General features: G+C 43.6%; 1 protein-coding gene across 3 annotated transcripts in view; it reads right to left on the bottom strand.

Annotated features, from left to right (window-relative positions):
* The window catches only part of CAMK1D (calcium/calmodulin dependent protein kinase ID), a 208,152-nt gene that overhangs the window by 21,714 nt on the left and 164,067 nt on the right, over positions 1 to 22,371 (bottom strand). For all 3 annotated transcript variants that reach the window (XM_033057529.2, XM_033057530.2, XM_033057531.2), the window contains exons 4-7: positions 20,939 to 21,077; positions 17,346 to 17,472; positions 9,300 to 9,375; positions 1,056 to 1,168 (exon numbers count right to left, since the gene is read on the bottom strand). In XM_033057529.2, coding sequence (XP_032913420.1) covers positions 1,056 to 1,168; positions 9,300 to 9,375; positions 17,346 to 17,472; positions 20,939 to 21,077 — 455 coding nt within the window. The remainder of the gene's footprint in view (positions 1 to 1,055; positions 1,169 to 9,299; positions 9,376 to 17,345; positions 17,473 to 20,938; positions 21,078 to 22,371) is intronic.

The raw sequence follows: 22,371 nt of genomic DNA, 5'->3' as shown, positions 1-22,371 counted from the left end.
CTGCCAGCAGACCTTCATATTTTCTCTGAAAATCCTTACTAGTTTAAAAAAACTTCTCATCACATATATTTTTGAGCAATCCATCACAATGATATCTGGACTGCAGATGTAAGCAGCATAAAATGTTGCTGTGTGGAGATAAGAGAATATATAATCATCTTTATAATAAAAACACTCAATTTTTATCTCCCCTGCCTCAATCAGTAGCACTAATAAATCATAAAACTGCATTTTTAGGGATATTTTTAAATGATGGAATATTCCTAGAATTCAGTTCTTCTCCTGCATGAAGTAGCAGATGTTTCCCTGGGTTGGACAGAGCAAGGACACTGAGCTTGGGTGACCTCTTGGAGACTTCACAGTGTGTCAGGGACAGATGCAGATGCAAGGCTGAGTGTCCCCTGCTGTCACCCCTGGACACAGACCCACACTGGAGCCAGGAGCCCTTAGGAACATCTGCCTGTAACACATTTGGTGTATCTGCCCCTCTGCCAGGTGACTGGAGCAGGGGCAGGTGGGTACTACAGGTTAAATGTCTCCTACACTGGGTGAGGAACATCCACCCTCAGACAGTCCTTCCAGTTTCTGGATCTGCTCACCTGCCTCATTTGAAAGCCATTAATTTCTTGTTTTTTTCCTGCACAGACTGAGGACTTTCTTTGGAGCTGCAGCGAAGTGTCAGCAACAGAGCCAAACTCGTTTGCCACCCTTTTATTAATGACATGTTAACAATCTGCTTTTCATTTGGATATAATGAAGAAATTAAGCTGTTTTTTCTTCTTGGGATGGTCTTCTGCCATCTTTATCTGCTTTTTGAGCTAAGTTTTAGTGCTTTGTGTGTGACTGGATCGAACAGTACCTAATTTGTCTCCTGCAGAAACAAACCCCCGTGACTATTTGAGCCGAAAGAAATGCACATTCCCACTGGTGTTCAGTTAAAAGGATCTCTGCACATGATGGAGGGTGAATTTTCATGACTGGGGGGTGGGGGGATGCATGCAATAGGCACCTGTGCATTCATGGTTGTTGCAATTCAAAGAGCAGTAGCTACTCACCAGACTCAGAGATGTCATCCCAGTATGGAGAGTCAAACTCATACTCTGCCTTAAGGATCTGCTCAAAGAGTTTGGAGTCGTTTTCATCATAGAAAGGGGGATATCCACAGAGCCTAATGGAGAACAAGAAAAGAGAGAAGTGACCACTGGACCCATCTCTGCCCAGAAGATAAGGAGGGAGAAGAAGGAGAAACTCTCACTTAAGGCTTGCCCCAGTAAGTTTTCAAACAGGCAACTGCTATCATGAGAAGTTTCTTCAGGGGCATGTAAACTCACTTCTGAACACTGGCACTGTCCTGGAAAAGTGGAATTCTGCCTGGAAACCTGGTGCTGCTGACCCCATGCTGACTCATGCAGATATCCTGGCCTCTCTCTGCACGCTTTTGAGTGTTCAACCAGAACAGTTTTATTACACAGACATGACCCCTCTCTTGTAAAAGTGCTGAGGAGATTTCATGAGCTAACCCCTACATCCACAGAGCCCCATCAGTCCCTCTAATCCCCCAGCACATCCAGACCTGGTGCAAAGCAGGACAAGGAGCCCTGCAGAGCTTTCAGACAGAGGGTATAACACATCTGCAGGATGTGCTGGGCTCTGTGTCCCCAGGCACGGTGAGGAGGATGCCCAGGAGCCCATCCACCTCTGCAGCAGAGCTTGCAAGGGCTGCACATGGACCTGCTGCTGCTGCAGACATGGGGAGAGCCTCTCCCTTTCTCATTCCTGCAATGATTTCGCTGACCACATCCACTGCCTGCCTTGCCTGAGGCTAACAGCAGCTCTGTCCTGGTTTTCAGTGTTTATAGTCAGACTCCTCAGAAAAGCTAGCCCCAGGACAAGCAGGACACTGAACATTATTTGCCTAGTTTGAGCTAAGACATTCAGGGTGCACCCTCCCAGTGCTGCAGAGCAGGACAGCCACGATGCAGGGGCAGGGCTGGATGTGGGAAAAGCACTTCTGGCACGGCATTATGCAAGTGCAATGCTAAAACTCGTGTGTACTGCGGGCAGTTTTCTGTCCCACTCTGCACAGACATGCCAGCAGAGACAACCCTTCTTCAAGTTTGAGCACCAATGCTGCAAAGGGCCAGATTTACCTCTGAAGCTGGCCCATCCTGCCCACAGTTGAACAGATCTTCCTGCCTCTGTGTAGACATGATACATTTTTCCCTCTAATTGCTGTTCTATGGTCTAAATAATTCTTTCACATACTTTGCTGGTATTGAAATGATCTTTTTCCTACAGTTTTTTTAAAAACTCTGAGATAATCAATCTCAATAAAGCATTTAATTGGAGAGAGCCAGTCATTACAAACAGACTGTAGATTTAGTTCAGAAGCAGCAATAGAGCAAGGGGGGGAAACTGCAAGAAATGAAATACTTGAGTTATTTATAACCCAAAGCCAGCCGGCTGCCCTGGAGGTTATTTGAACCAACTCAACACTTGAGGGTGAAAGGAGCAATGTTTTGTTAGCTCTGAAGAGCCAGTGTGCTTGATAAATAATTTAAATACTGAGTGAGATGTTGATCTGCGTCACATCCACACTGACCTGGGAGAACTCTGCTGAAATTTGCAGCATGACAATGAACCCACTGTGGCTCAGCTGAACCAGAAATCTCTATCTCAGAGAGCAGATGGGCCAGTCCTCATCTGTGTCCCACTGGATGACTGCCATTATCAAAACCAGTAAGATAACCTCATGCCAGACAATTGTGTGTGTCCAGAGCAGGACTGTGCTCCTACTTAATGGGCACGTGCTTGTGTGTGGGGCTGGGTGCTGCTATTTGAAACCCTGTGGTGCAGGTGGTGAATGAGAGGGTCTTTAAAAATGCTGAATTTAAGCAAATGCCAAAAAGCCACTATGTACATGTACAACAGAGGAAAAACATCTGGTAGCTTAATGAAGAAACTGGATCCACAATCAGTGCTCTACAGGTATCTGTGAAGAGCTTATAAATTACTTATTTTAGTGTAATTGTCAGTGCTCACATACCACAGTCTTGGGGTGGGATGCACACAAACTGATTTTCACCTTCTTTTGTCACAACCCTCAAGATTTTGAGGGCTTTACTGAGGGGGAATGATGGAGCTGACAGCACCAGCACTGAAACTGGTAGGATGAGCACTGGGGGAGAGATGTCCAGGTTGGAGCAAAAAGACAAACAAACAAAAAAAAAGGAAGAAAGAAAATCCCCAAAATTGAAGCCATTGCTCTGTCCCCTCCTCCCTGTGAGACTCAGGGGCCTGCATGTGAGAAGCCTGACAGCCCTTCATTAATTTCTTGCCTTCCTCACTTTCCTTAGACAAACCCAAAGTGCTCCGATAAAGCATTTTAAGGCAAGCAGACAGTGCTGTGCATGCTGAGGCACTGGCAGGCTGCTCTGCAGAGAGAAATAACTCTCTTCAAATGTGCACTGTACTAATTACCTTGGCACAGGTACAAGAGCACAAGTTAGGGCTGCTGTGATTTATACACACTTGTGGCAGCAAAAGGTAGGAGCAAACTGCAGAGCAGCACAGAGCTGGAGGGCAACAACCCTGCAAAGGGGGAGCACAGAGACATGAGTCCCAGCAAGAGCCCCAGCCCCTCCAGAGCCTTTCAACCCAGCTCCCCTGCATGGCTTGAGTATCTGCACATCTGGGAATCAGCCTCTGTGTCCTGGAGGTCACTGCAGCCCATGCTGATGCACAAGGAGAGATAGGAGGGCACCAGAACTGCCAGGAGTTGGGCACAGGGCAGAAACAGCCTCTTTTGGCACAGCTTTTCTCTTGCTAAGAAGAGGTTGAGAAGTGTTAGTTGCTACTACAGGTCATGGGCAGGGAGATCCCCCCAAAATCAGCCCCACACCTCAGAGCTGAATGGGAGCAGGGCAAGGGCTGATCCTGCCTTGGCCAGGGATAGGATGAACTTCCAGCACAGGGGATTCAAGGATGCTCCTCTGGGAGAAAAATCAATGAGGACCTATATCAGAAAGCATGTGAGAAGGGAGCAAATCCTGTAGGTCAGAAGAGGTAGTATTTGGGAGAGGAACATCAGGGCACCCTGGCACAGGGATGGGTTGAGAGCCAAAATACAGGTCCCTGTATTTTATGTACAGCCTTGCTATCCTTTCCCTTAAAAACAGAGCTTATGAAAACATGGAAGTTTAAATGTTACTTAAGGTTTAACATTACTGGCTTTGCAGAAGGGATGGGAAAGCCCCAGCAAATCAGCCTATCTTGCAATTTATGGTTAGAGGAAATCTTGCTGGACTTCCAGCAACTGGGCCACTTTCCAAAGTCCATAATGAGTTTTTTTGGTTAATTCTTACAGAATCAAAATCCCACCGACTTAATTTCCATCTGCTGGGACATTTCTGTGTGAAAAAAATGACCTCACTATCAGAGGTTCTGCTGCTTTTCTTTAGATATGCAGAAATTCAAAAATAACCCCTCTGTCTTCGATGTGAAAAAATCCTGCACTGTCCTGGGGGAGTTTCAGGCAGCTCTTAGTTGTCATCATTTTCCTGCAGTTTCACCAAATAAAAGGTTTTCAGAATTATTTAGCGACCTTATCACATAAGCAACAGATTTTACCCTAAACTCCTATTCCCAGTCTTGCCTTAAAAATAATGGGATACAGATAAGAAAAACACAGGTGGATGTACAAGAGAAAGATATTGCCAGAAATAATTTCTAAAAGTGATCCTGAGAGCACAAGAGGAATAGCAGGAACACCTTGTCCTCACCAGGCAGAGAAAGCAAACACCCCTGCAAGCTCCCACTACATATTGGGGGTGATACTAAAGGCTAAATAACTCATTGACATGGTCAGGGTCCAGTCTGTAACACGAGGCCCAGGGTTAGTTTCACAAACAATTTTACAGTTAGATTAGAACAAAGAATTCAGTAAGTGCTCGAAGACCTGAGATGTATGGTGTGGGAAGCTATCCAAATGCTATTTATAGGGATAAACACATGTATTTCTTCTGTATATTTTGGGAACAGTCCCTCATATGGGCTGACACTGGTGCCCCCACAAAGCTGTGGACAAGGACATATCAGCATAGGGAATCAAAGACAAATTAAGAAGAGAAAGAGTATCAAAGACAAATTAAGAACAGAAAGAGTATCAAAGACAAATTAAGCAATGAGGAACCATCATGTGGGGTTGTTTCCCCAATGTTAGCTGAGTTTTCCTGAGCTATCCAAATGCCTATGTCCTCTGCCACCACTGCTTCTCCTTCCAGTGCCAAACAAGTAAGTTATTCCTCACTTTTTTGCTTAGGCTTGTGTGTGATGCCAAGCAGGCAAGATGACTGGCCTTTTTTTCCCAGTGAATGACTCCTAGGGTGATGGTGGAAACTTCTTTTGGCATAATATACTTTGCACTGTCCCTGGTTAATCCTTCCATACAAACATCACTGATGATTCATGCACATCTACTTGAAAATCAAAAGCAGCTCAGCAGCAAAATGTGAAAGTATGATTCCAAGATTTATCTCCAGATAGGTAATTGTTTATAAACAATAACAAACCAGTAACTCTCTGTGCAAACAGTGAATAGAAACAGAAGAAAATTCAAGGCAAAACGTATTTGACCTATTGCAGAAGACTATGAACAACCAGGGGCTGAGGCAGAGTATTCTGTGCCCTTTTCCAGCTTCAAAACATGATTTTCTATTTTTGCATAAATTAACCTAATCTTCTCTATATAAGGTATGCATGTGATCAGTATTTTAGTTTCCCAGGCTTTTGTAATCCCTTATCTGACCCAGAAAGGTCCCAAATCCAGCTGCTGGGAATCCAGTGAAGTCTCGCTCTTCTTAAGCTTTATATTTTTGAGTTGGACACATTATCCAAACTACCTTGTGATAAGTGGAAGGCTGAGCTCAACAGTGAGGCTGTTTCAAATTGAGAAATTCTGCAACTGGAATAACAGGAAATTTCAGGTCTAAAATTAGTTTTTGTGAGTAATGACTTCTCATGCAAAACAGGTTTTGATAAAAACTCCGCTGGTGCAGCCTCTGCAATCTGGCTGTCATTAACAAGAAGCATTAGAGACTGGCACTGAAACAAAGGTATTTTTTTCCAAGACATCCTTGCATATCACGGAAACAAATACTTCTCTACAGCATTGGTGCCACAGAAACAGTTTGTTCTTCCAGTGTCATAAACTGAGGGCTCTCAAGAGAGACCGAGCTTGGGTCTGGAGGCACTCAAACCATTTGCAGTAATATTAGCTCAAAGCATCTTTAATTTATGCCTGGCTTCTGTGTTGGTTTCCTTTGAGTTTCCATCTTCTTAAATGACAACAGTCTGTCCAGAGTGGCAGTGAGGATCTGTGGGAGAGGTGAGGAGGTGAGGCAGGACATGGTGCTTGGATTGCCTTATGCAAAAATGCATCTCCAACTGGTTTAGGTATGTGCAGGTAACTCCAGCTGTGCTGATTGTGGAAGTGGTGTATCCAAAAGGGTGCAGCTGCATATTGGAGCTAATAACTCCTGCTCAGGGTAGGTTTAACTCCCAACATCTCACCCTTGTGCTGCTGGTCCTTGTGGCATCTCAGTGCTATGTCACACTGGGAGCCCCTGCTGGCACAACTGCCTCTGGTGGCACTGCTGAGACCACAAACCTGCGTGTGAAACCTGTGCCCATCACTGCTGGTATCAGACACCCCACCAGGGCTAATTCCCTCCAGCTTAGAGAAGGACCCTCCTCCTCCTCTCTCTTTACTGTGTCCCAGACATCCACTTTCTTAAGAGACCACATCTGTAATTTCTGGCTATGAGACCACATCTGCAACTCCTGGCTATTCCTGGAAGCAAGGATGAGATCCAGACCAAGACTAGGACATGGGAGATGTGGGTTGGGTTTCCAAGATCACATTGCACTCAGCAGAGATGGAGTAAGGGAGCCTGGAGAGTGGTGTAAATGTACCACAAAGCAGATGAATCCTCACTGTGAAAGCAGGGCTCTGAGCAGGGAGCAGGGTGTGATCCAGTCACCTCAGCATGGGCATCTGGTGCTATTTGACACAGTCCATGGTCTCCAGCTTGGATCCCTCTGCCTCTCCAGAATGAAGGTCTCTGCAATGTGTTACATTTTCCAAATCCATGTGGCTTCCCTGGACCCTCAGCATGGCACTAAATGTGCAAGTTTAGGCAACTGAACAGCCCACCCTGGTGAAATGGCTGCTTGGATCCGCTCAGGCTGGGTGGAGGTGCCCAGTGACTCTGGAGAAGCTGAGGTGCACAGGGCCACTGATGCCACTGGCTGTGGGGGACCAACCAAAGGGAGCCCTGGAGTGCTGCTGACTGCTACAGGAGCTGAAGGATGTGGCTTACACATGGAAGGAGCTGATTTGGTCTCAGACCCAATCCCACCCAAGCTGTAAGTCTGGCAAAGCCATTAACAGAGCAATGCATTATTGCCGCTTATTCAGTCTGTACAAAATACAAATCAAGACCTTATTAGCTGAAGCACAGAAACCCTGAAAAGGTTTCCTTGTCCTGCAAACAGGAATTCATAGAGGCTCATTCTTACTGAGATGATTTAAGTCTTCTGGGTTGGGAATTCCCTGTATAGAGAATAGGGAATTTAAATTTGAGGAGTGTGCATGCCTTGCTCGACAAGCTGAGCACATGCTGATTTGGAAAACAGAGCAGGAAACAGAGCTGGACCTTGCAGAAAGAGCAGCTTTGCTTAGGCAGGGGAAAAGATTATGGAGGAGATTAAAACCTTCCACCTGTTGAAGAAATGTTCATAAACTGTGTGTGGAGGACACATTGCTGAGCACTGTCTCACCCCTATTCCTCAGCAAGACCTGTGAGAGCAGCAAGTGGAATCAGACACAGATCTGCCAGCACAAAAGACCTTTGGTGCATGAGCTGCTGTCACATGGGACTGACAACCTGGAGGAAAGCAGAGCCAGGTTTGTCTCCTGGCAGCCAGATGCAACAGTTCACAGCCCTCCCATGGGCTGCCAGATGGACACATATTTTCATGGTGGATATTTGGCAATAAACTGAACCCAGGCAGCGGCTGAGTGGATGTGAGGCAGAGAAGTGCTATCTCCTGCCTGTACTCTCCTTTTCCCACTCTCTGAAGCTGGTACTCAGCAAAGTGCTAAAAAGAGCATCAGAAAAGTCTCCAGCTGTGTCCTGCCATGTCTGGGAAGGACGGACAATGTCAAAAATCTCAACCCCTAGGACTTCCATCAGATTTGCTTGTGAAAAAAGGTAACTTTGAGTCAGCACACACGATCCTCATCTAAAAGAGCACTAGGGAATGGTTTGTGAAGTAATCTCCAAGGTATTTTGGCATGTCTGTGCTCTTCCTCATTGCTGTAGTAGGTCCTGCTGGGCTTTGAAACAAAGTCAGAATCTGCACTGTTGATTTTTGTTTTGTTTAGCAAAAGTCTTTTCATCCTGCTATTGATGGATGCTCCAAGAGAAATCCATTCCCATGTAAGTTTTGTACCCACAAAGTTTTCAAAAAAAATCAGTCCTAAAACTAAAGTTTTCAGGAAGGATTTTGGTTTAAATAAACAAACACACATGCAATAAACAAAGCTGCCTTCCTATACTATTTAACATAAAACCTCCCTGTTTTGGGTAGCGTATAAATTATGCAAATGTAATGCAAATGCAAAGAATGAATATTGCACAGAGTGGATAGCACAGCAATGAGGTATGTCCTGGCAAAAATAGTTCTATAGCACCATCAAAAAGTTATTCATGTTGACAAGCCATGAAATGTCTGCATAAGGAAAAAGGGAACAAAGTAGGAATGCTTTAATGCTGTGCTCATTGAAGCTGCTTTTTCCTTCAGTTTTGTATAACTGTGACAGTTGTGTAAAAGGGAAAAGTAAAAAAAATAAAGCAGAACTAACACTGTCAGGAAAAGACATTTGTTTCTGTGGCAGCTCAGTGGACACAGCCAGATTTGTTTCTTCTCAAAGCCAATCTGAGCAAGGAACAATAATAACTCCAATAATGTCACAACCTGGACAAGCCCACACTACTGCAGCATAGTTCTAGTGGGAGTAAGGATTTTGACAGTTGAAGGGCACTAGCCCATTTCCTACCACTTTTGCTCAAATTTCAGCCGTTATACAACTGGGAGGTGTCCACAGTACCTGCTACCCTGTGTCACAAGTGTCAGGGAATTGGTTATTTTGCCCCAGGCTAAGCAGGTAACTCCATGGTGGGAGAGCAAGCTGCAGGTCCCAAAGGTCCAGCACTGGAAACTCAAGAGGTACTCACAGGATGTAGGCGATGACCCCTATGGACCAGCAGTCCACGGCTTTGCTGTAGGGCTTCTGGGCCAGCACTTCAGGGGCTGAAAAGAAAAAGCCAAACAAGCACATGTTATAAGACCAGACATTTGAATGTGGTCAGAAGGTAGGACTATGAAACTTGAAGACCCCCAAGACCTTGTTCTGCTTTCCACATACAGCCCTTGTGTTTGCAAACGTGTCCTGAGGTTTTTGAAGGTCATATTCCCACAAGAAAGGATGACTCCTAAAGTAGAGCAAATTCACAATTTTTTTTTTTGTCTCCAGGCACAGAAAACAAAACAAAGCAAAGAAAAATGCATGAGAGGGAGAGGGCCATCACCTCCCTGTTTAGGAGGAAAATGAGGCCAAGCTCTGCACTGGTGCAGAGATGCACATTCTCCCTGACAGCATCACAGCTCCACCACATCGTGCTGCCAGAGAGGAGAGTTCCAGAGGCAGCTCAGAAAGGGCAGCAAGTCAGGCAGGAGATAAGCTACATCTGCAGGAGAGGAAGGAGAGCAGTCACCACTTCTTCCAGCAGCTGCTTTCCAAAGCCTGATGGATGTCAGACTCGGAGTAATTTGTTCTTCTGCCTCTGAGAACACAAACACCTCAGAGGGGGAAATGAAAAGCAGCAGGAATTGGATATGTGCACAAAGGAACTGAGCTTCTGCCTCTACACAGCAACCATCGTCTGAATTTTGCTAGAAGCAAGAGCCTGGGAATCTGTTGAATCTCTTTGTAGATCTGCTTCACTATCTTATACTACTGAGACTTAAAAAGGTTTATTTTTTGTTTCGGATCCTGAAGTATTATGTTTTCCCTGTTGAGACCTTGAAGTGCAAATGCTTAAACCTAAATTTTAAAACCCTGTGACCCTAATCTTTTTCATGTAAAGAAGCTTTTGCCTTTTTCAAAGCAAAACGTCCACAGTAATGGAAGAAATCACTGATTGTGGCATTCATAAAGCAGACTTTCCATACTGGGTTTGAAAAAGTACAGTATTTCCTTTGAGTAATTTGGAGTTCAAATGCTGGAAAAAAATTATGAAGTGACAAGTCCCAACAAAAATATCTCTTGGGAGTCACACCTTCCTCTGCTGGGAGTCTCACCAACACCAAAGCACTTTGTTACTTGAAGAAGAGTAGAAAACAAATTGTGAAGCACAGAGATGTATTAAAACTTGAGCCCCACATTTAGCTGCTACCTATCCTCTGCTGTACTGTTTGTTAAATTGCAATACAGGATGTGACCGAAAGTATCCATTCTATCACCATCTGTTGAAACCAGGTGGGGCAGTGATCCTTATCTCCATGGGAGATATTCTCTGCTAATGGGCCATCTGTTAAAACCAGGTGGGGCTATGCTCTTCATCTTTTCACAAACCATCCTCCCTCCAGGGAGATATTGTCTGTTAATGGCCACTGAGTCCCACTGTGTGACTGATAAAATTACATCATCCCATGGGGAGATGTTCCACCCAGGAGGACGAGTCAAGTCTTTCCTACCTAGATAAAAACTGATATTTGGAACACCAAAGCAGCCTTTTTTCACTGGATTCCAGAGGAAAACTGGACCTTTCTGCATCATTGCTGGACCTTTGGAGGAAAACTGCACCTTCTACAGGGCCACTGCTTCAACTGAACCACATCTGTCACTGCAGGAGGATGCAGTCACCATTTAATTGGACTGCTACCAACACTCTGACTGACAGGGTGTCAGGTTGTATTCTGACTCTGTCAGAGTTTTGGATTTGTTCTTTGCAGTACTGTATTTCTATTTTAATTTTCCTAGTAAAGAATTATTACTCCTATTTGCATATCTTTGCCTGAAACCCCCTTAATTTCAAAATTTTAATAATTTGGAGGGAGAGGTTTTACATTCTCCATTTCAAAGAGAGGCTCCTGCCTTTTTTAGCAGACATTGTCTTTCAAACTAGGACATACTCGTAGGACTCTTCAAAGATTTATCTTCTTAATCCAGACAAGCCAACAAAACCAAGGTCAATACTGCCAGCAAGGTAAGGAACAAGAAGAAATAATGAGAATCAGAAAAGGTTTTCTGGTGCTTTGGCAAGAGGGCTCATAGAGGGGACTGAAGGAAGACAGTGCATGAGGCAGGTGAAGGCATCTGCATTTCCACAAGCACAGCAATTTTCACCAGGGACATGCTGCAAAAATGAAGAAAATTCAGGGGGATGTGGGGAAAATTATAGTTGGCATCCAGATTATGAAGACTCTTGAAGATTGGGATATGTCCCAATCTGCAGCACTACTACCCCAATTTTCAAGTCATTCAGCAAATTGGGACCACTGTATGTGAATTGCAAATTGGGACCATTGCATAAGAAATGAGTTTCCATCCCTTGTAATTGAATTTTATGACAAAATATGAAGAAGGGAGTTAATGATCTCCTGTCTTTATGTACTTAGATGTCTTCCAGCTCTCCAGTCCTTCCAAATTCCCAGTATTTTATTCACATTCTCTTCTACCTTTGACTGTCTGCACCTGTTTACATAACTTTCAAGACTGGTAAACATTACACATCTCATAGCTCCTAAAGAAAATATTATGCAAATGGCTGCTGAGCACCAGTGAGCTCCTGACACTATACAGATATGCCACATTAACATAACAGAAAACAATTCTGAGATGAGGGGATGTGAACTATATAAAGATTTTCCCTCTTAAAACATCAAAACTGTTCTGGGGAATTTCTCTCTGTTTTAAAGGAGTAAAGAGCTCTGATAGCTGTTGCTGTGGATGGCAGCTCTGAAACTGATAAGAACAACACAGGGTAAGCATTAATGAAGAAAGGTAGGAGGTTTAAATACTTCTTTTAAGACCAAATGGCTGCTTTTGATTTTTGTTCCGATAAGCAGCCATGTAGCAGGAACAGGAGGACAGAGCTCAGCATCATCCATCTCTGAAATATTTAATAAGCTGAAAAACAAGTCAGAGAAGCTCTCAGGAATGATGGCAGATCAGTGCCAAGAGGCAAAAGCAGGAGACACAATAAAAAAAAATCTAGGAGCTGACAGCATTAAAGGATCAACACAAACAGCTGGAGAGACAAAACAGCAGAAAGGAGAAGGGGAAAGCCAAATCTCCCATTTCTGGCACTGGGGAGATGCCAGCAGAGCAACAGCTTCCACTGCCACACATCCCCAGGGAATCTGGGCTCAAATCATATACAGTGGTCATCCAGACAGGGAAATCAATGCAGCAAACCCAGACCCTTCCTTCACATCCAGGGAGGTGTTTCAGGCCAAATCAGCATTGCCACAGTGCCAGGTGCAAGGTGGAGGTGCATTCCACCTTCAGGTACATGAAGATGTGCTTCCTGGGCCAGATGAGCCTACTGTCTAACAGTTAGGGTTTTTTTTGGTTATGTCTTGCTTTTAATAAGAGAAAAAATTCATGGCTTGTTTCAAATGGAGGTTTTCAGAAAAGGTACAGACCAGAACATTTGGAACCCTTTCAGAACACTATGCCACCCTCAGAGAGCACAGCTATGCTAATAAGCCCCCAAAAAATGCAGCTGTTGGATGCCAAAAACTGCAACCCATGTTCCTGCAAAGAGCTCAGGTGATGGGGATTGCTCTGATACTTTAAGCCTGCTGATCACACTGTACAAGTCATGAGGGTGCCTGCTCTTCATAGCAGCCTGTACTGCCCATGAAGGGTCAACCCAGTCCCTTTCCTGAAGTCAAAACCCACAAAGCACCCTCCTCTCAGTGCAAACAGGCTGAGATGCACGTGGAGCAGCTTCACCACAAGCCCAGAGTCCTTCTCCCACTGACTCCTGGGGTGAAAACAACTTCTTTCCATTTTTTCACACATTCCTCCAAGTGTTCATCTTGTTCTGGTTGACCAAGACTTGAAGTTTGAGGCTGTTTCTGAGGGAGAGCAGGGTTTCAGTGCAGTATTGCTGACTTTCTGTGCTCCTGTTATTTTTATTTCATGTTACTGAGTCAGATTTAGATATCTGCCATGGGTAATAATGCAGTTTTTGTTTAGCAAACACAACTCTCTGTCAGACTTCAGCAACAGAGCTGAGAAATTGCCCTGCCATGTGCCTCTGCCTGAGCAAACCCTTTTCAGAGTGATTCCCATGCTTTAATTTTACTTGATTACTCATGCTACTGCCTAAAGGCTCCTGAGGTAGCTTATTGCTAATAAGGATATTCTGAAGGCTTATTGAATATTTTCCAACACTTGACCCAAAGGATACCAAATAGGTCAAAATTCAACGTGGAAAATCTATTGCTTACTGAAATGCTGTTGGTCTTGCACAGGGCTAGGAGGAACATGTGGCTTTGGTGAGATCTGAAATTACTGGATTTCTGACAGAGCAGAGATGAAAGTTGTGAAATGACCTTTCATAAAAGCACTACAGAAAATGAAAATAGTGAGTGAGGTGGACCAACCACATATCCAGGATCCAGCCCAATTTGTATGAGAGAAAGTACAAGAAAATTTTACTTGAAGAGGGATTGGGACTCAGAGCAAGAATTTTAAATCTCAGGAGGATTAAGATATTAGTCAGCCACAAACACAGCTTATAATTCAGTATTTCTGCAAAAGGAGAGCAAATTGCCTCAGACAGGTTTTCTAACATTTTTTTCTAACTTTTCAAGTGTCTTGAAAGTCTAAGTTCCATCTGCAGAAATAACCAAAGCTTTTGAGGGACCACCTCTCATGGAAAGTCACTCAGTGAGACCCAAATCCCAAACATCCAAAATCTCTTTAGAAGAATTTGCTGAGTGACTGGAGTCATCTCCTGGTGGGTGCCCAGACACACACCTCAGGGATGGCTTTTTCAGGCAGGTTTGAACAGCTCCTACATCAAAACTGGGTTATTATATAAGGTCAAGAGCTGACCAGCCCAAATCCATGATGTGTAAAATTATAAATCACTAATGGCTCATTGGGCTCTTGCCCATAATCACACACATCACTCAGGGTTTTGAAAACACCACTTCTTGTCCACATTAGCCAATGGGTTCAGACCCAGGTGGGTCAGTCTTCACACCTAATTTGCAGTGAAATGAGCAACACAAGCTGCCTCACCTTTCCCAATTCAGGCGCTATCTAAAAGTTGGGTGTCTAGTCCCAGCTCATCACTCAGATTCTTTCCATAAGAATGGGGATAAGAATGGTAAGCAGATAACAAAGTGCAAGACCTTCTTAGAGGAGGTTGTACTGTCAGGTCCCCTTTTCAGTAAGCAAACATTTAGATTGGCCTTTTAACAAAAGTGGCTCAGATAATTGGGTTAAATTATCTTAACCATCAGCTTTTCACCACAGGGCCAAAGTCTCTGACAAAATTCCTGAAAATATAAGAACTCAGAACTCTTGACAGTAATTTAAATCTGTAATGCAGAGCTTTAAAAGCTGAATTGCTAATGCACTGCTGGTCATGCCCATTTTAGATATAGTCTAATTTGCAAAGTAATATTTTGATTTTCAGAAAGAAAACTGATATTTGTTAAGGAATTTAATTATAATTACACCCTTCCTTATTCAATAAATTTCCAGACCACATAAACAGACATTTAGTGTCACAGATACTACTGTTCTCTGCAGATGAAAATAAGAAAAATTGAGATAAAAATGGAAGTACAAGGAGTTGAAAGTATATCCTGATCAGAGAAATCAGACAGAAATGATAGAGGAGTTGCATACTTGCAAATACTTGGGCAGCAGACATGAGTTAAGATCAGGTCTGCTTCTCAGTCAGAAGCTTGTCCAGCACTTTGCAAAGTGGGATCTGACTGGACCCATTTCTGGAGATGAAGTATAAATAGCAGCAGATACCAGTGACTTCTTAACAGAGCCCTGGGTGCCTTTAACATGTGATATGCGCCTAAATCTCTTACAGCAATTTAAAAGCAAAGTGATTAAGCTGATAAAAATAATCAATTCTAGTAAGACCTTAGAAAATAGGCTCTACCTATCTCTGAAAAAAAAGAGGAAATGAGTTTTAAGTGATGGATCTCTGAATGTTACTTAAGCTGAGGTAAAGTACGTGGGAGAGAAAAAGCAAAGCACAAAAAGAGGAGGCAGAAAGGGCACTTCATGGGTTGGGACTGTGGCACTTGTCTGCCCTAGCCAGGCTGAGGATCCTTATTCATGCTGTGCCATTAGGAGGAGTGACTCTCCCATTGATTTGAGGGCAGTAGGCAGGTGCTGCAAGTTGCAGTGACACTGGGAGACATAAAAGCTTTTGGATGTGGGCAAAATTTCAGACCACCATGACATCAGGTGTAACACTCAGGGAGGACCCTTTGTGGGCATCACCACAGTGACCAGCAACAAAAACGTTCTGTGCTTGGAAAATGTTGTCTGAGCAACCTATTATGTTAAAAAAACCAAAAAAACCATAGAGCACTAAAGGGGAGGTGTATCCTGTTCAGGAGAAAAAAAAAATAGAACAAATAGAACAAATATTTAAAGCTGTTTTCCTTGTGAAGGAGAGAGAAAAGTCCTGTCAGCACTTCAGAAATAAGTGGTCATGACCTGTTGAACCAGGATGAGTAAATCCTGCATTCAGCAAGGTAACAACAAGCCTGGAGGCACTTGTGCAGCCATCAGAGCCCAGACCACGAGTAAAGAGAGCTCTCAAACATCTCTCAAAGCACTACAGCTCCCGTCACAGGCTCCAAGAGCTTCCTCTCCAAAATAGCAAATTTTCTCATGTAAATAGCAGTGATGAGAGGCTGCATGAGATCACTCAGAGACCAAGCAGAGTAATTCCCTCATTTTCACCAGCACTTCTGCAAACATCATCTAAGCTTTCCTGTGTCTTGAGACTCATTCTAGTCAGTGCCCATTCCAGAGCTAAATAAAACGTTTGATAAGGACAGAAGAGCTGACAGCAAAAGTTATGAGAATTGCTGTCTCAGCTCAATTCCTGCTGCTGCTTTGGAAGAAGATTTCCAGTCTGGTGTTTTTCTCAGAATGCCTCCTGGCCCATGTCTTAAAATAAAACATTGATGGCCTGATGGCTCCACAGTGGGAAAGCACAGAAATCTGTTCCTTTTCCTGATTTTATTGGGATAGAGTGTGTCTGCAGTGTGAAGATAATGCCCATTGACAAATCTGTATCAGTGCCATCATCACCTAATCTGAATTGTTGTACCATGATATCACCAGAACTATGAAAACAGGTGAGGTGGCAGCTGCCAAGTAAAAAGAGCTTCTGACAGCTGGAAAACATCCAGTCATTCCTGCTGGAAAGATCTGAGACAAATCCATCCACTCCCAGTTTCATGGATTTCATGGGTACCCCAGAGTTTCCTTTTCCCACCTCAGCTGATGATCTTGGTGTGACATGAGGCACAGGCTTGCTGAATGTCTTGTAAACAAAGGGAGCCTTTTAAATAGTGTTTGCTCAAATAGACCTCATCACATCTGCCATCTAATGCTCACTTTCAGCCACTTTACCTGTGTCTAAAGGCTGCTGGTAAACATGCTGCTAATAGGTAGCCTTGTACAATCACTACCAAATGGACAGAAGAGCAAAGAATAAATGATAGAAAACAATTTGACACTGTCCAGGAAGGCCCAAGGATCTTTTGCATTTTGACATCTGAGTCAGTAACTTAACGTGATTGTAATGGGTGATTACTGACCATGTCTGAATAAATGCAGCTCTTTCACTTTATTGTCTTTTATCAGAGGAATCTGGCAAATGCTATTCCTTATGATTAAAATAATACATTTTGCTAAGTAAAGTTTCTTGGTTTTCTAGGTGCTTACAGAAGCAATACATTTGAGGCTATTTTTCACATGCCCTGGTGTAGCTAAAGCAGTGCCTTTGAGAACACTCATTCCTCAAAAGACTGAAAACGTGAATCAGACAAACCCAGGGCTGGAGTGCAGGATTGTACCCCAAAGGGGAAGAGCACACAAGACAGAGCACAGGCAAACGTTAAAATCCAACAAAAATCTGTAAAATCTCCCCTGCACCATGTACCAGTACATGAGTATAATTTCATTTTCACTAAAATATAAGCAAACCTCTTACCGACATAGCCAGGAGTTCCACAGGCTGTGGACATCACATCTCCTTTACCCTCCATCTTTGACAATCCAAAGTCACTGATCATGATTTTTGACTCTTCATCCTGGCTGTAGTAAAGCAGGTTCTCAGGCTAGAAGGGAGAATAATGAGTTTTGAATATGTGAGTTCAGTAACAACACCTGCTGAGCCATGCACTGCATTTAATACAACCCCTAATCACACCATACACAAATATAATTTGGTTGCCCTAAGCCTAAAGAGTTGCTCTTAAAACCTACATGGAGATGCTCTCCAGACTCCTGTACGGCAACAAATTGAAGACCCTGACTCCCTGAGCTTTGAGCAACTTTTCTGGGATAACAAACTTCTCCTCCGGCACCTCAAATAAGGCTCATCCCTTATTTGTGAGATATGTCTGGTGTATTATCACTTTAGAGTGGTGAAACAGAACGATTAATTTGAAAGCAAGTAAATATGGCAAATCCAGGTAGTGTACTGAAAAATTTTATGCAGTATTTGAAAAAAGAAAAATGGGAAACAGGAGGTATTAGAGAACTTTTGTATCCTTTCCACTGGAAACAAACTGTTTTGAAAGAGGAAATGCCTCTACAGTTAACAGACTTGAAGCAAGGATATTTCAGCTAGAGCTGATTAAGAAAAAATGCTGAAGGAAAAATGTGCACTAAGCACAGCAACTTGTTTATGGCAAGAGAAAACAAGGATCACTCCACAAAGCCCTGTGATTTTTTTTTAGCACAGTCAGGCGGGTTGGAGAGCCCAGCCAGCCTCCATCTGCTCCAGACAGTCCTGCATCCATGTGTTTTGAATGTGCTGCTGCTACACAGCAAAGCTCTTGCTGGGTGCTGGGAGAGCCCATCTCTCCCCTGCTCAACATCTCATGAAAGAGTGCACACCTGCAGCACTGAGCCTGCTGGCAAAGGGCCCTGGACCTTTGGGTCTTCACCCATAAAAGTGATGGGTACCCAATGTTTCCAAATAGCCTCACTGGAGTCTTCTGCTCAAAGCTGACACAGAGCCTGCTGTGTGCTCCAGAAAATGGTGAGGAGCAGCTGTGGCCACACAACATCCTCAAACTCCCTGGGACACATCCAAGCTTGGATTTGCAAGGAGGAGAAACTGCAGTTCAGCAGCATCAGCATCATCTTCCCTTCTCCATTTCTCTGGGTAAAGGGGGCTGCAGGAGTGCAGGAGGGTGATGTCCCCATTCAGGAGGTGAAAGCATTTCCTGCCTCCCCAGCCCCAGCATCAAGAGATGGCTTTGTCCACAGGACATGTGGAAACAAGGGACACAATGGGCATGAGAGGATCTGCAAGCCACAGCCACAGCTGTGGGCCAGCAGGGCTGAGGTAGAAAGGGAAATGATTCAGTTCCTAAAAATAAATATGCAGTTGTACCATTTGTGTTTCTTTCTCATGATAACTTGCAAGTCCAGTGCTTTAGCTGGACTTTATAATGTGGACAGTTTTAGGGACTACAGTTTCATGCCATATTCTGTCCTAGGCTGGAGTCACTCCTAATTTTTACTACTGCCCTTGTGATCTGCTGAGGAGTTGGTAGACTTGGAATTAAGGGAAAATTATTTCCTAACAACTTCCACTAACTCACCTCAGGGTCCCACATACTCACATTTAGTAAGGCCAAGAAACCCACACATTTAAAAGTCAAACTTATTTAAAAAAATTCTGTTTCCTCAAGTTGGTTAATTTAAAAAGGATTAACAAGTTTGCTCCATACCAAGTAGAGCTGCTTGAGCTTTTCAGTCCTTTTTGTGCAACCTGGACTTCCCCTGGACATCACCTGCTGCCAGTTCTTTTAATCCACTGTTGCATTATTTAGATTGAGACTAGGAGCCCAGAATTGCTATTATCAACTACAGCAAAGTACTATTTTGGTATCTGAATAAACACATAACTACAATAAATAATTGTTATGGATGTTTCATGGGTTGTATTTTTGTAGAGTGGATTCTTTCCCAGAGTTTCATTTTGAACCTTACACTTAATTTGATATTTTGAGATCATAAAAAGCCTTATTATATCTCTGTTTTTCTCATTGTGGTATGTTTTTGCTAACAGAAATTCACAGCAGGTGTTCCTCATATACTGTATTTTATGAGTCATTTTGACAATTGATATGGTACTGACAAAAACCTGCAAACAAAAGAGAGAAAGAGAAAAGGAGCTACTCTTTGCTACAAAATACCACTAGAGAAGGTTGGTTTGATCTAAATTCATCGTGGCTGTACATAAACTCTGAAAGTAATTTGTACATTAATTTAATTCCCAAATCATCAGATCCCATATTTTATTATGGGAACTTTAAGATTATTTTCTAAAATAAGAGGTATAACCTGCTTTAGATTATAAAGACAAAATTACCAAGACTTTGTGCAATGGAATATCTGATTTAAGTGGTCTTGGACTTCACTCCAAAAATGCTGGTGGCAGAAAGAAGCCTGAAGTTATTTCCTAAATGTTGAATTTGGGAGCAAGATGGTCATGTTAAAATACAGCACTTCCATACTGTAATTCTGTGGAGTTCTTATAAATATGAGAATGTTTCTATGTACTTCAGCATAAATGCAGGAAATGAACAGGAACTGAGGGCAAGATGTGGAGACTGCAGGAGATGGAAGCCTAACCAGTGCCTCCTTACAGGAAACCCTTTATTTGGGATTGTCTGGGCTGGACTGCAGTGCCTTTTGACTCTATTAATGTTCATTAAGCCTTTTTATAAGGCTTATATAGGGCTCATAACGTGTAGCCAAATTCCACTCTCTTTACAGGGGGAAAATACAAGCTCTGCCTCAACATCCAAGGAAACTCCTGCTTGGAGCATCCCTCCAAAATACAGCCAGAGGTGTTATTTCCATCACTGAAATCTTCATTTCTGGCAGTAAACTTTGGCAGAATTAACTAGCTCAGAAATGGAACCCACAGTTTTCTTCAGAAATTTACATCTTTTTTCTAGTATCTTCTGCTAATTTATTATTTGAAACCCTAAAGTGGTATCAAATCCAAGCCTTTCTGCTTGTCTCAATGACAGTTTAAGACACTGGAAGAAAACAATAAAACAATAATGTTTAGGGGCTTTTTTATCTGAAAAGCTGAGAGGTTTAGATGTGACAATATGGTGCAGCTGAAAGGAAAATCATCTAAATATCACATTGGCACACAATGGTCCTTAGAAGGACCCTTGCTGTTAACAGTGTCTCCAAAACACTGCTCCAAATGATAGGAAATTATTCAACTTTCCCCCAGTTGTTATTATTATGTAAAAGTAAATATAGCACAGCAAACCTACAAAATGCTATTTAGTGAACACACCTCAGCTGAGAGATTTCTGCCTTAATGTAACATTTTGGGTCTTAATGGCTTTTCCTCCCATCATATGTGCAAAACCCCTGCTGTAACTGTCCTGATTGCAGAGTCCTCACTAAAAACATGAGGAGGATTTGGAGCATCTCTGCTGGGGTAAAACCTTCCTGAAACAGCCAGTCCTGGGGGACACGTGTTTGTTAGACCCACACAGCCTTATTTAACATGCCCAGGGCCCCAGGGGTGCTGTGCCATACCTTGAGGTCCCTGTGCACGATGCCCATGCGGTGCAGGTAGTACACAGCGTCCAGGACCTGCCGGATCAGGGTGCTGGCGTCCTTCTCCGTGTAGAACCCCTTCTCCACAATGCGGTCAAAGAGCTCTCCCCCAGACACTCTGCAAAACACCAGGGGAAGCAGAAGGGTGAGGATGTGCCTTGTAAAGCCCTTTCTGCACCATTAAAGGATCGCCAAGGCCATGCACTAGGCACAGGCAGCCAGAGCAGATCTGCCTGGAGCTCTGGGGCTCCCCACTGTCCCAAGGAGGGCCACGAGCATGGAGAAGGGTCTGGAAGAGAAGCCTTACAGGTCTGGTCAGCCTGGAGAAGAGGAAATGGAGGGGAGACCTCATTGTGCTCTCCAACATCCTCATGAGGGGCAGTGGAGGGGCAGGCACTGAACTCTTCTCTGGTGACAGGACCTGAGGGAATGGCCTGAAGCTGAGTCAGGGGAGGTTGAAGTTGCATATCAGAAAAAGTTTCTTCATCCAGAGGGTGGTTGGGCACCCTCAGGCTTCCCAGGGAAGTGGCCACAACACCAAGCCTGACTGTGCAAGTTTAAGAAGAATTTGGACATTGCTCTCAGGCACAGGGTGGGATTGAGGTGTCCTGTGCAGGGCCAGTTGGACTCAAAGATTCTGATGGGTCCCTTCCAATTCAGTATATTTTATGATTCCATTAATTGGGTTTGATTTTCTCCAAGAACTGGTCAGGCTATAATGGAAAACAAAACCCATCACACATCAGAGAGTGGTCAAAGACTCACTAACACTTGCAGAGGGAATCACAATCACACCCCAGCAAGAGCCAGGGGAGCAGACAGCTTTCCATGCTGTCCCACCCTAGAGAACTTTGCATAGGTAGTTCCATCTGCCAGTGGTGGACTGCTCCTCCTGTGATCCCTTGGGGTTCTCTTTTCACTCCACTGACCAAGGCCTGTGGTTTGCTCTGGAGGAATGGTCCCATCTTTCCCTACTAGAGAGCTAAATGCATTCAGGAGTTGCTGCCATTACCTACAGAGCATTCGTTTATTAAATAAACCTGCACCTTTGACAATTTTAAATGGTCTCAGAGGTCCCCTCCTTTACTCACACATGTATGTTCATTTATCTGCAGTCACAAACTCTTTAGGCAGAGCACAGCCTCTGCCTGGCACCGGTAGGAGACAGTTATTGATGAGGAGCACAGATTATCAGTGCAATTAATCACCACATGGCACAAATGAGGAAAGGATTCCACAACTCAAAGAGGAAAGAAAATAAAAGCTTGACATCCCACTATTTAATGTCTCCTGTATTGCACTTTTTCCCTGCCTTGCTAGAAATAACACATTCTGAACCCAATCTTAAATAAAGAATGGCACATTAAAACTCCCTGGAGGAGTATCTGAGGAAACAAAAGAGGAAAGAAATG

Source organism: Catharus ustulatus, chromosome 4 (assembly GCF_009819885.2).
Source record: "Catharus ustulatus isolate bCatUst1 chromosome 4, bCatUst1.pri.v2, whole genome shotgun sequence".
NCBI classification, from domain to species: domain Eukaryota; kingdom Metazoa; phylum Chordata; class Aves; order Passeriformes; family Turdidae; genus Catharus; species Catharus ustulatus.
Note: the sequence above shows the minus strand (reverse complement) of the source record. Positions and strands in the feature narration are given on the sequence as shown.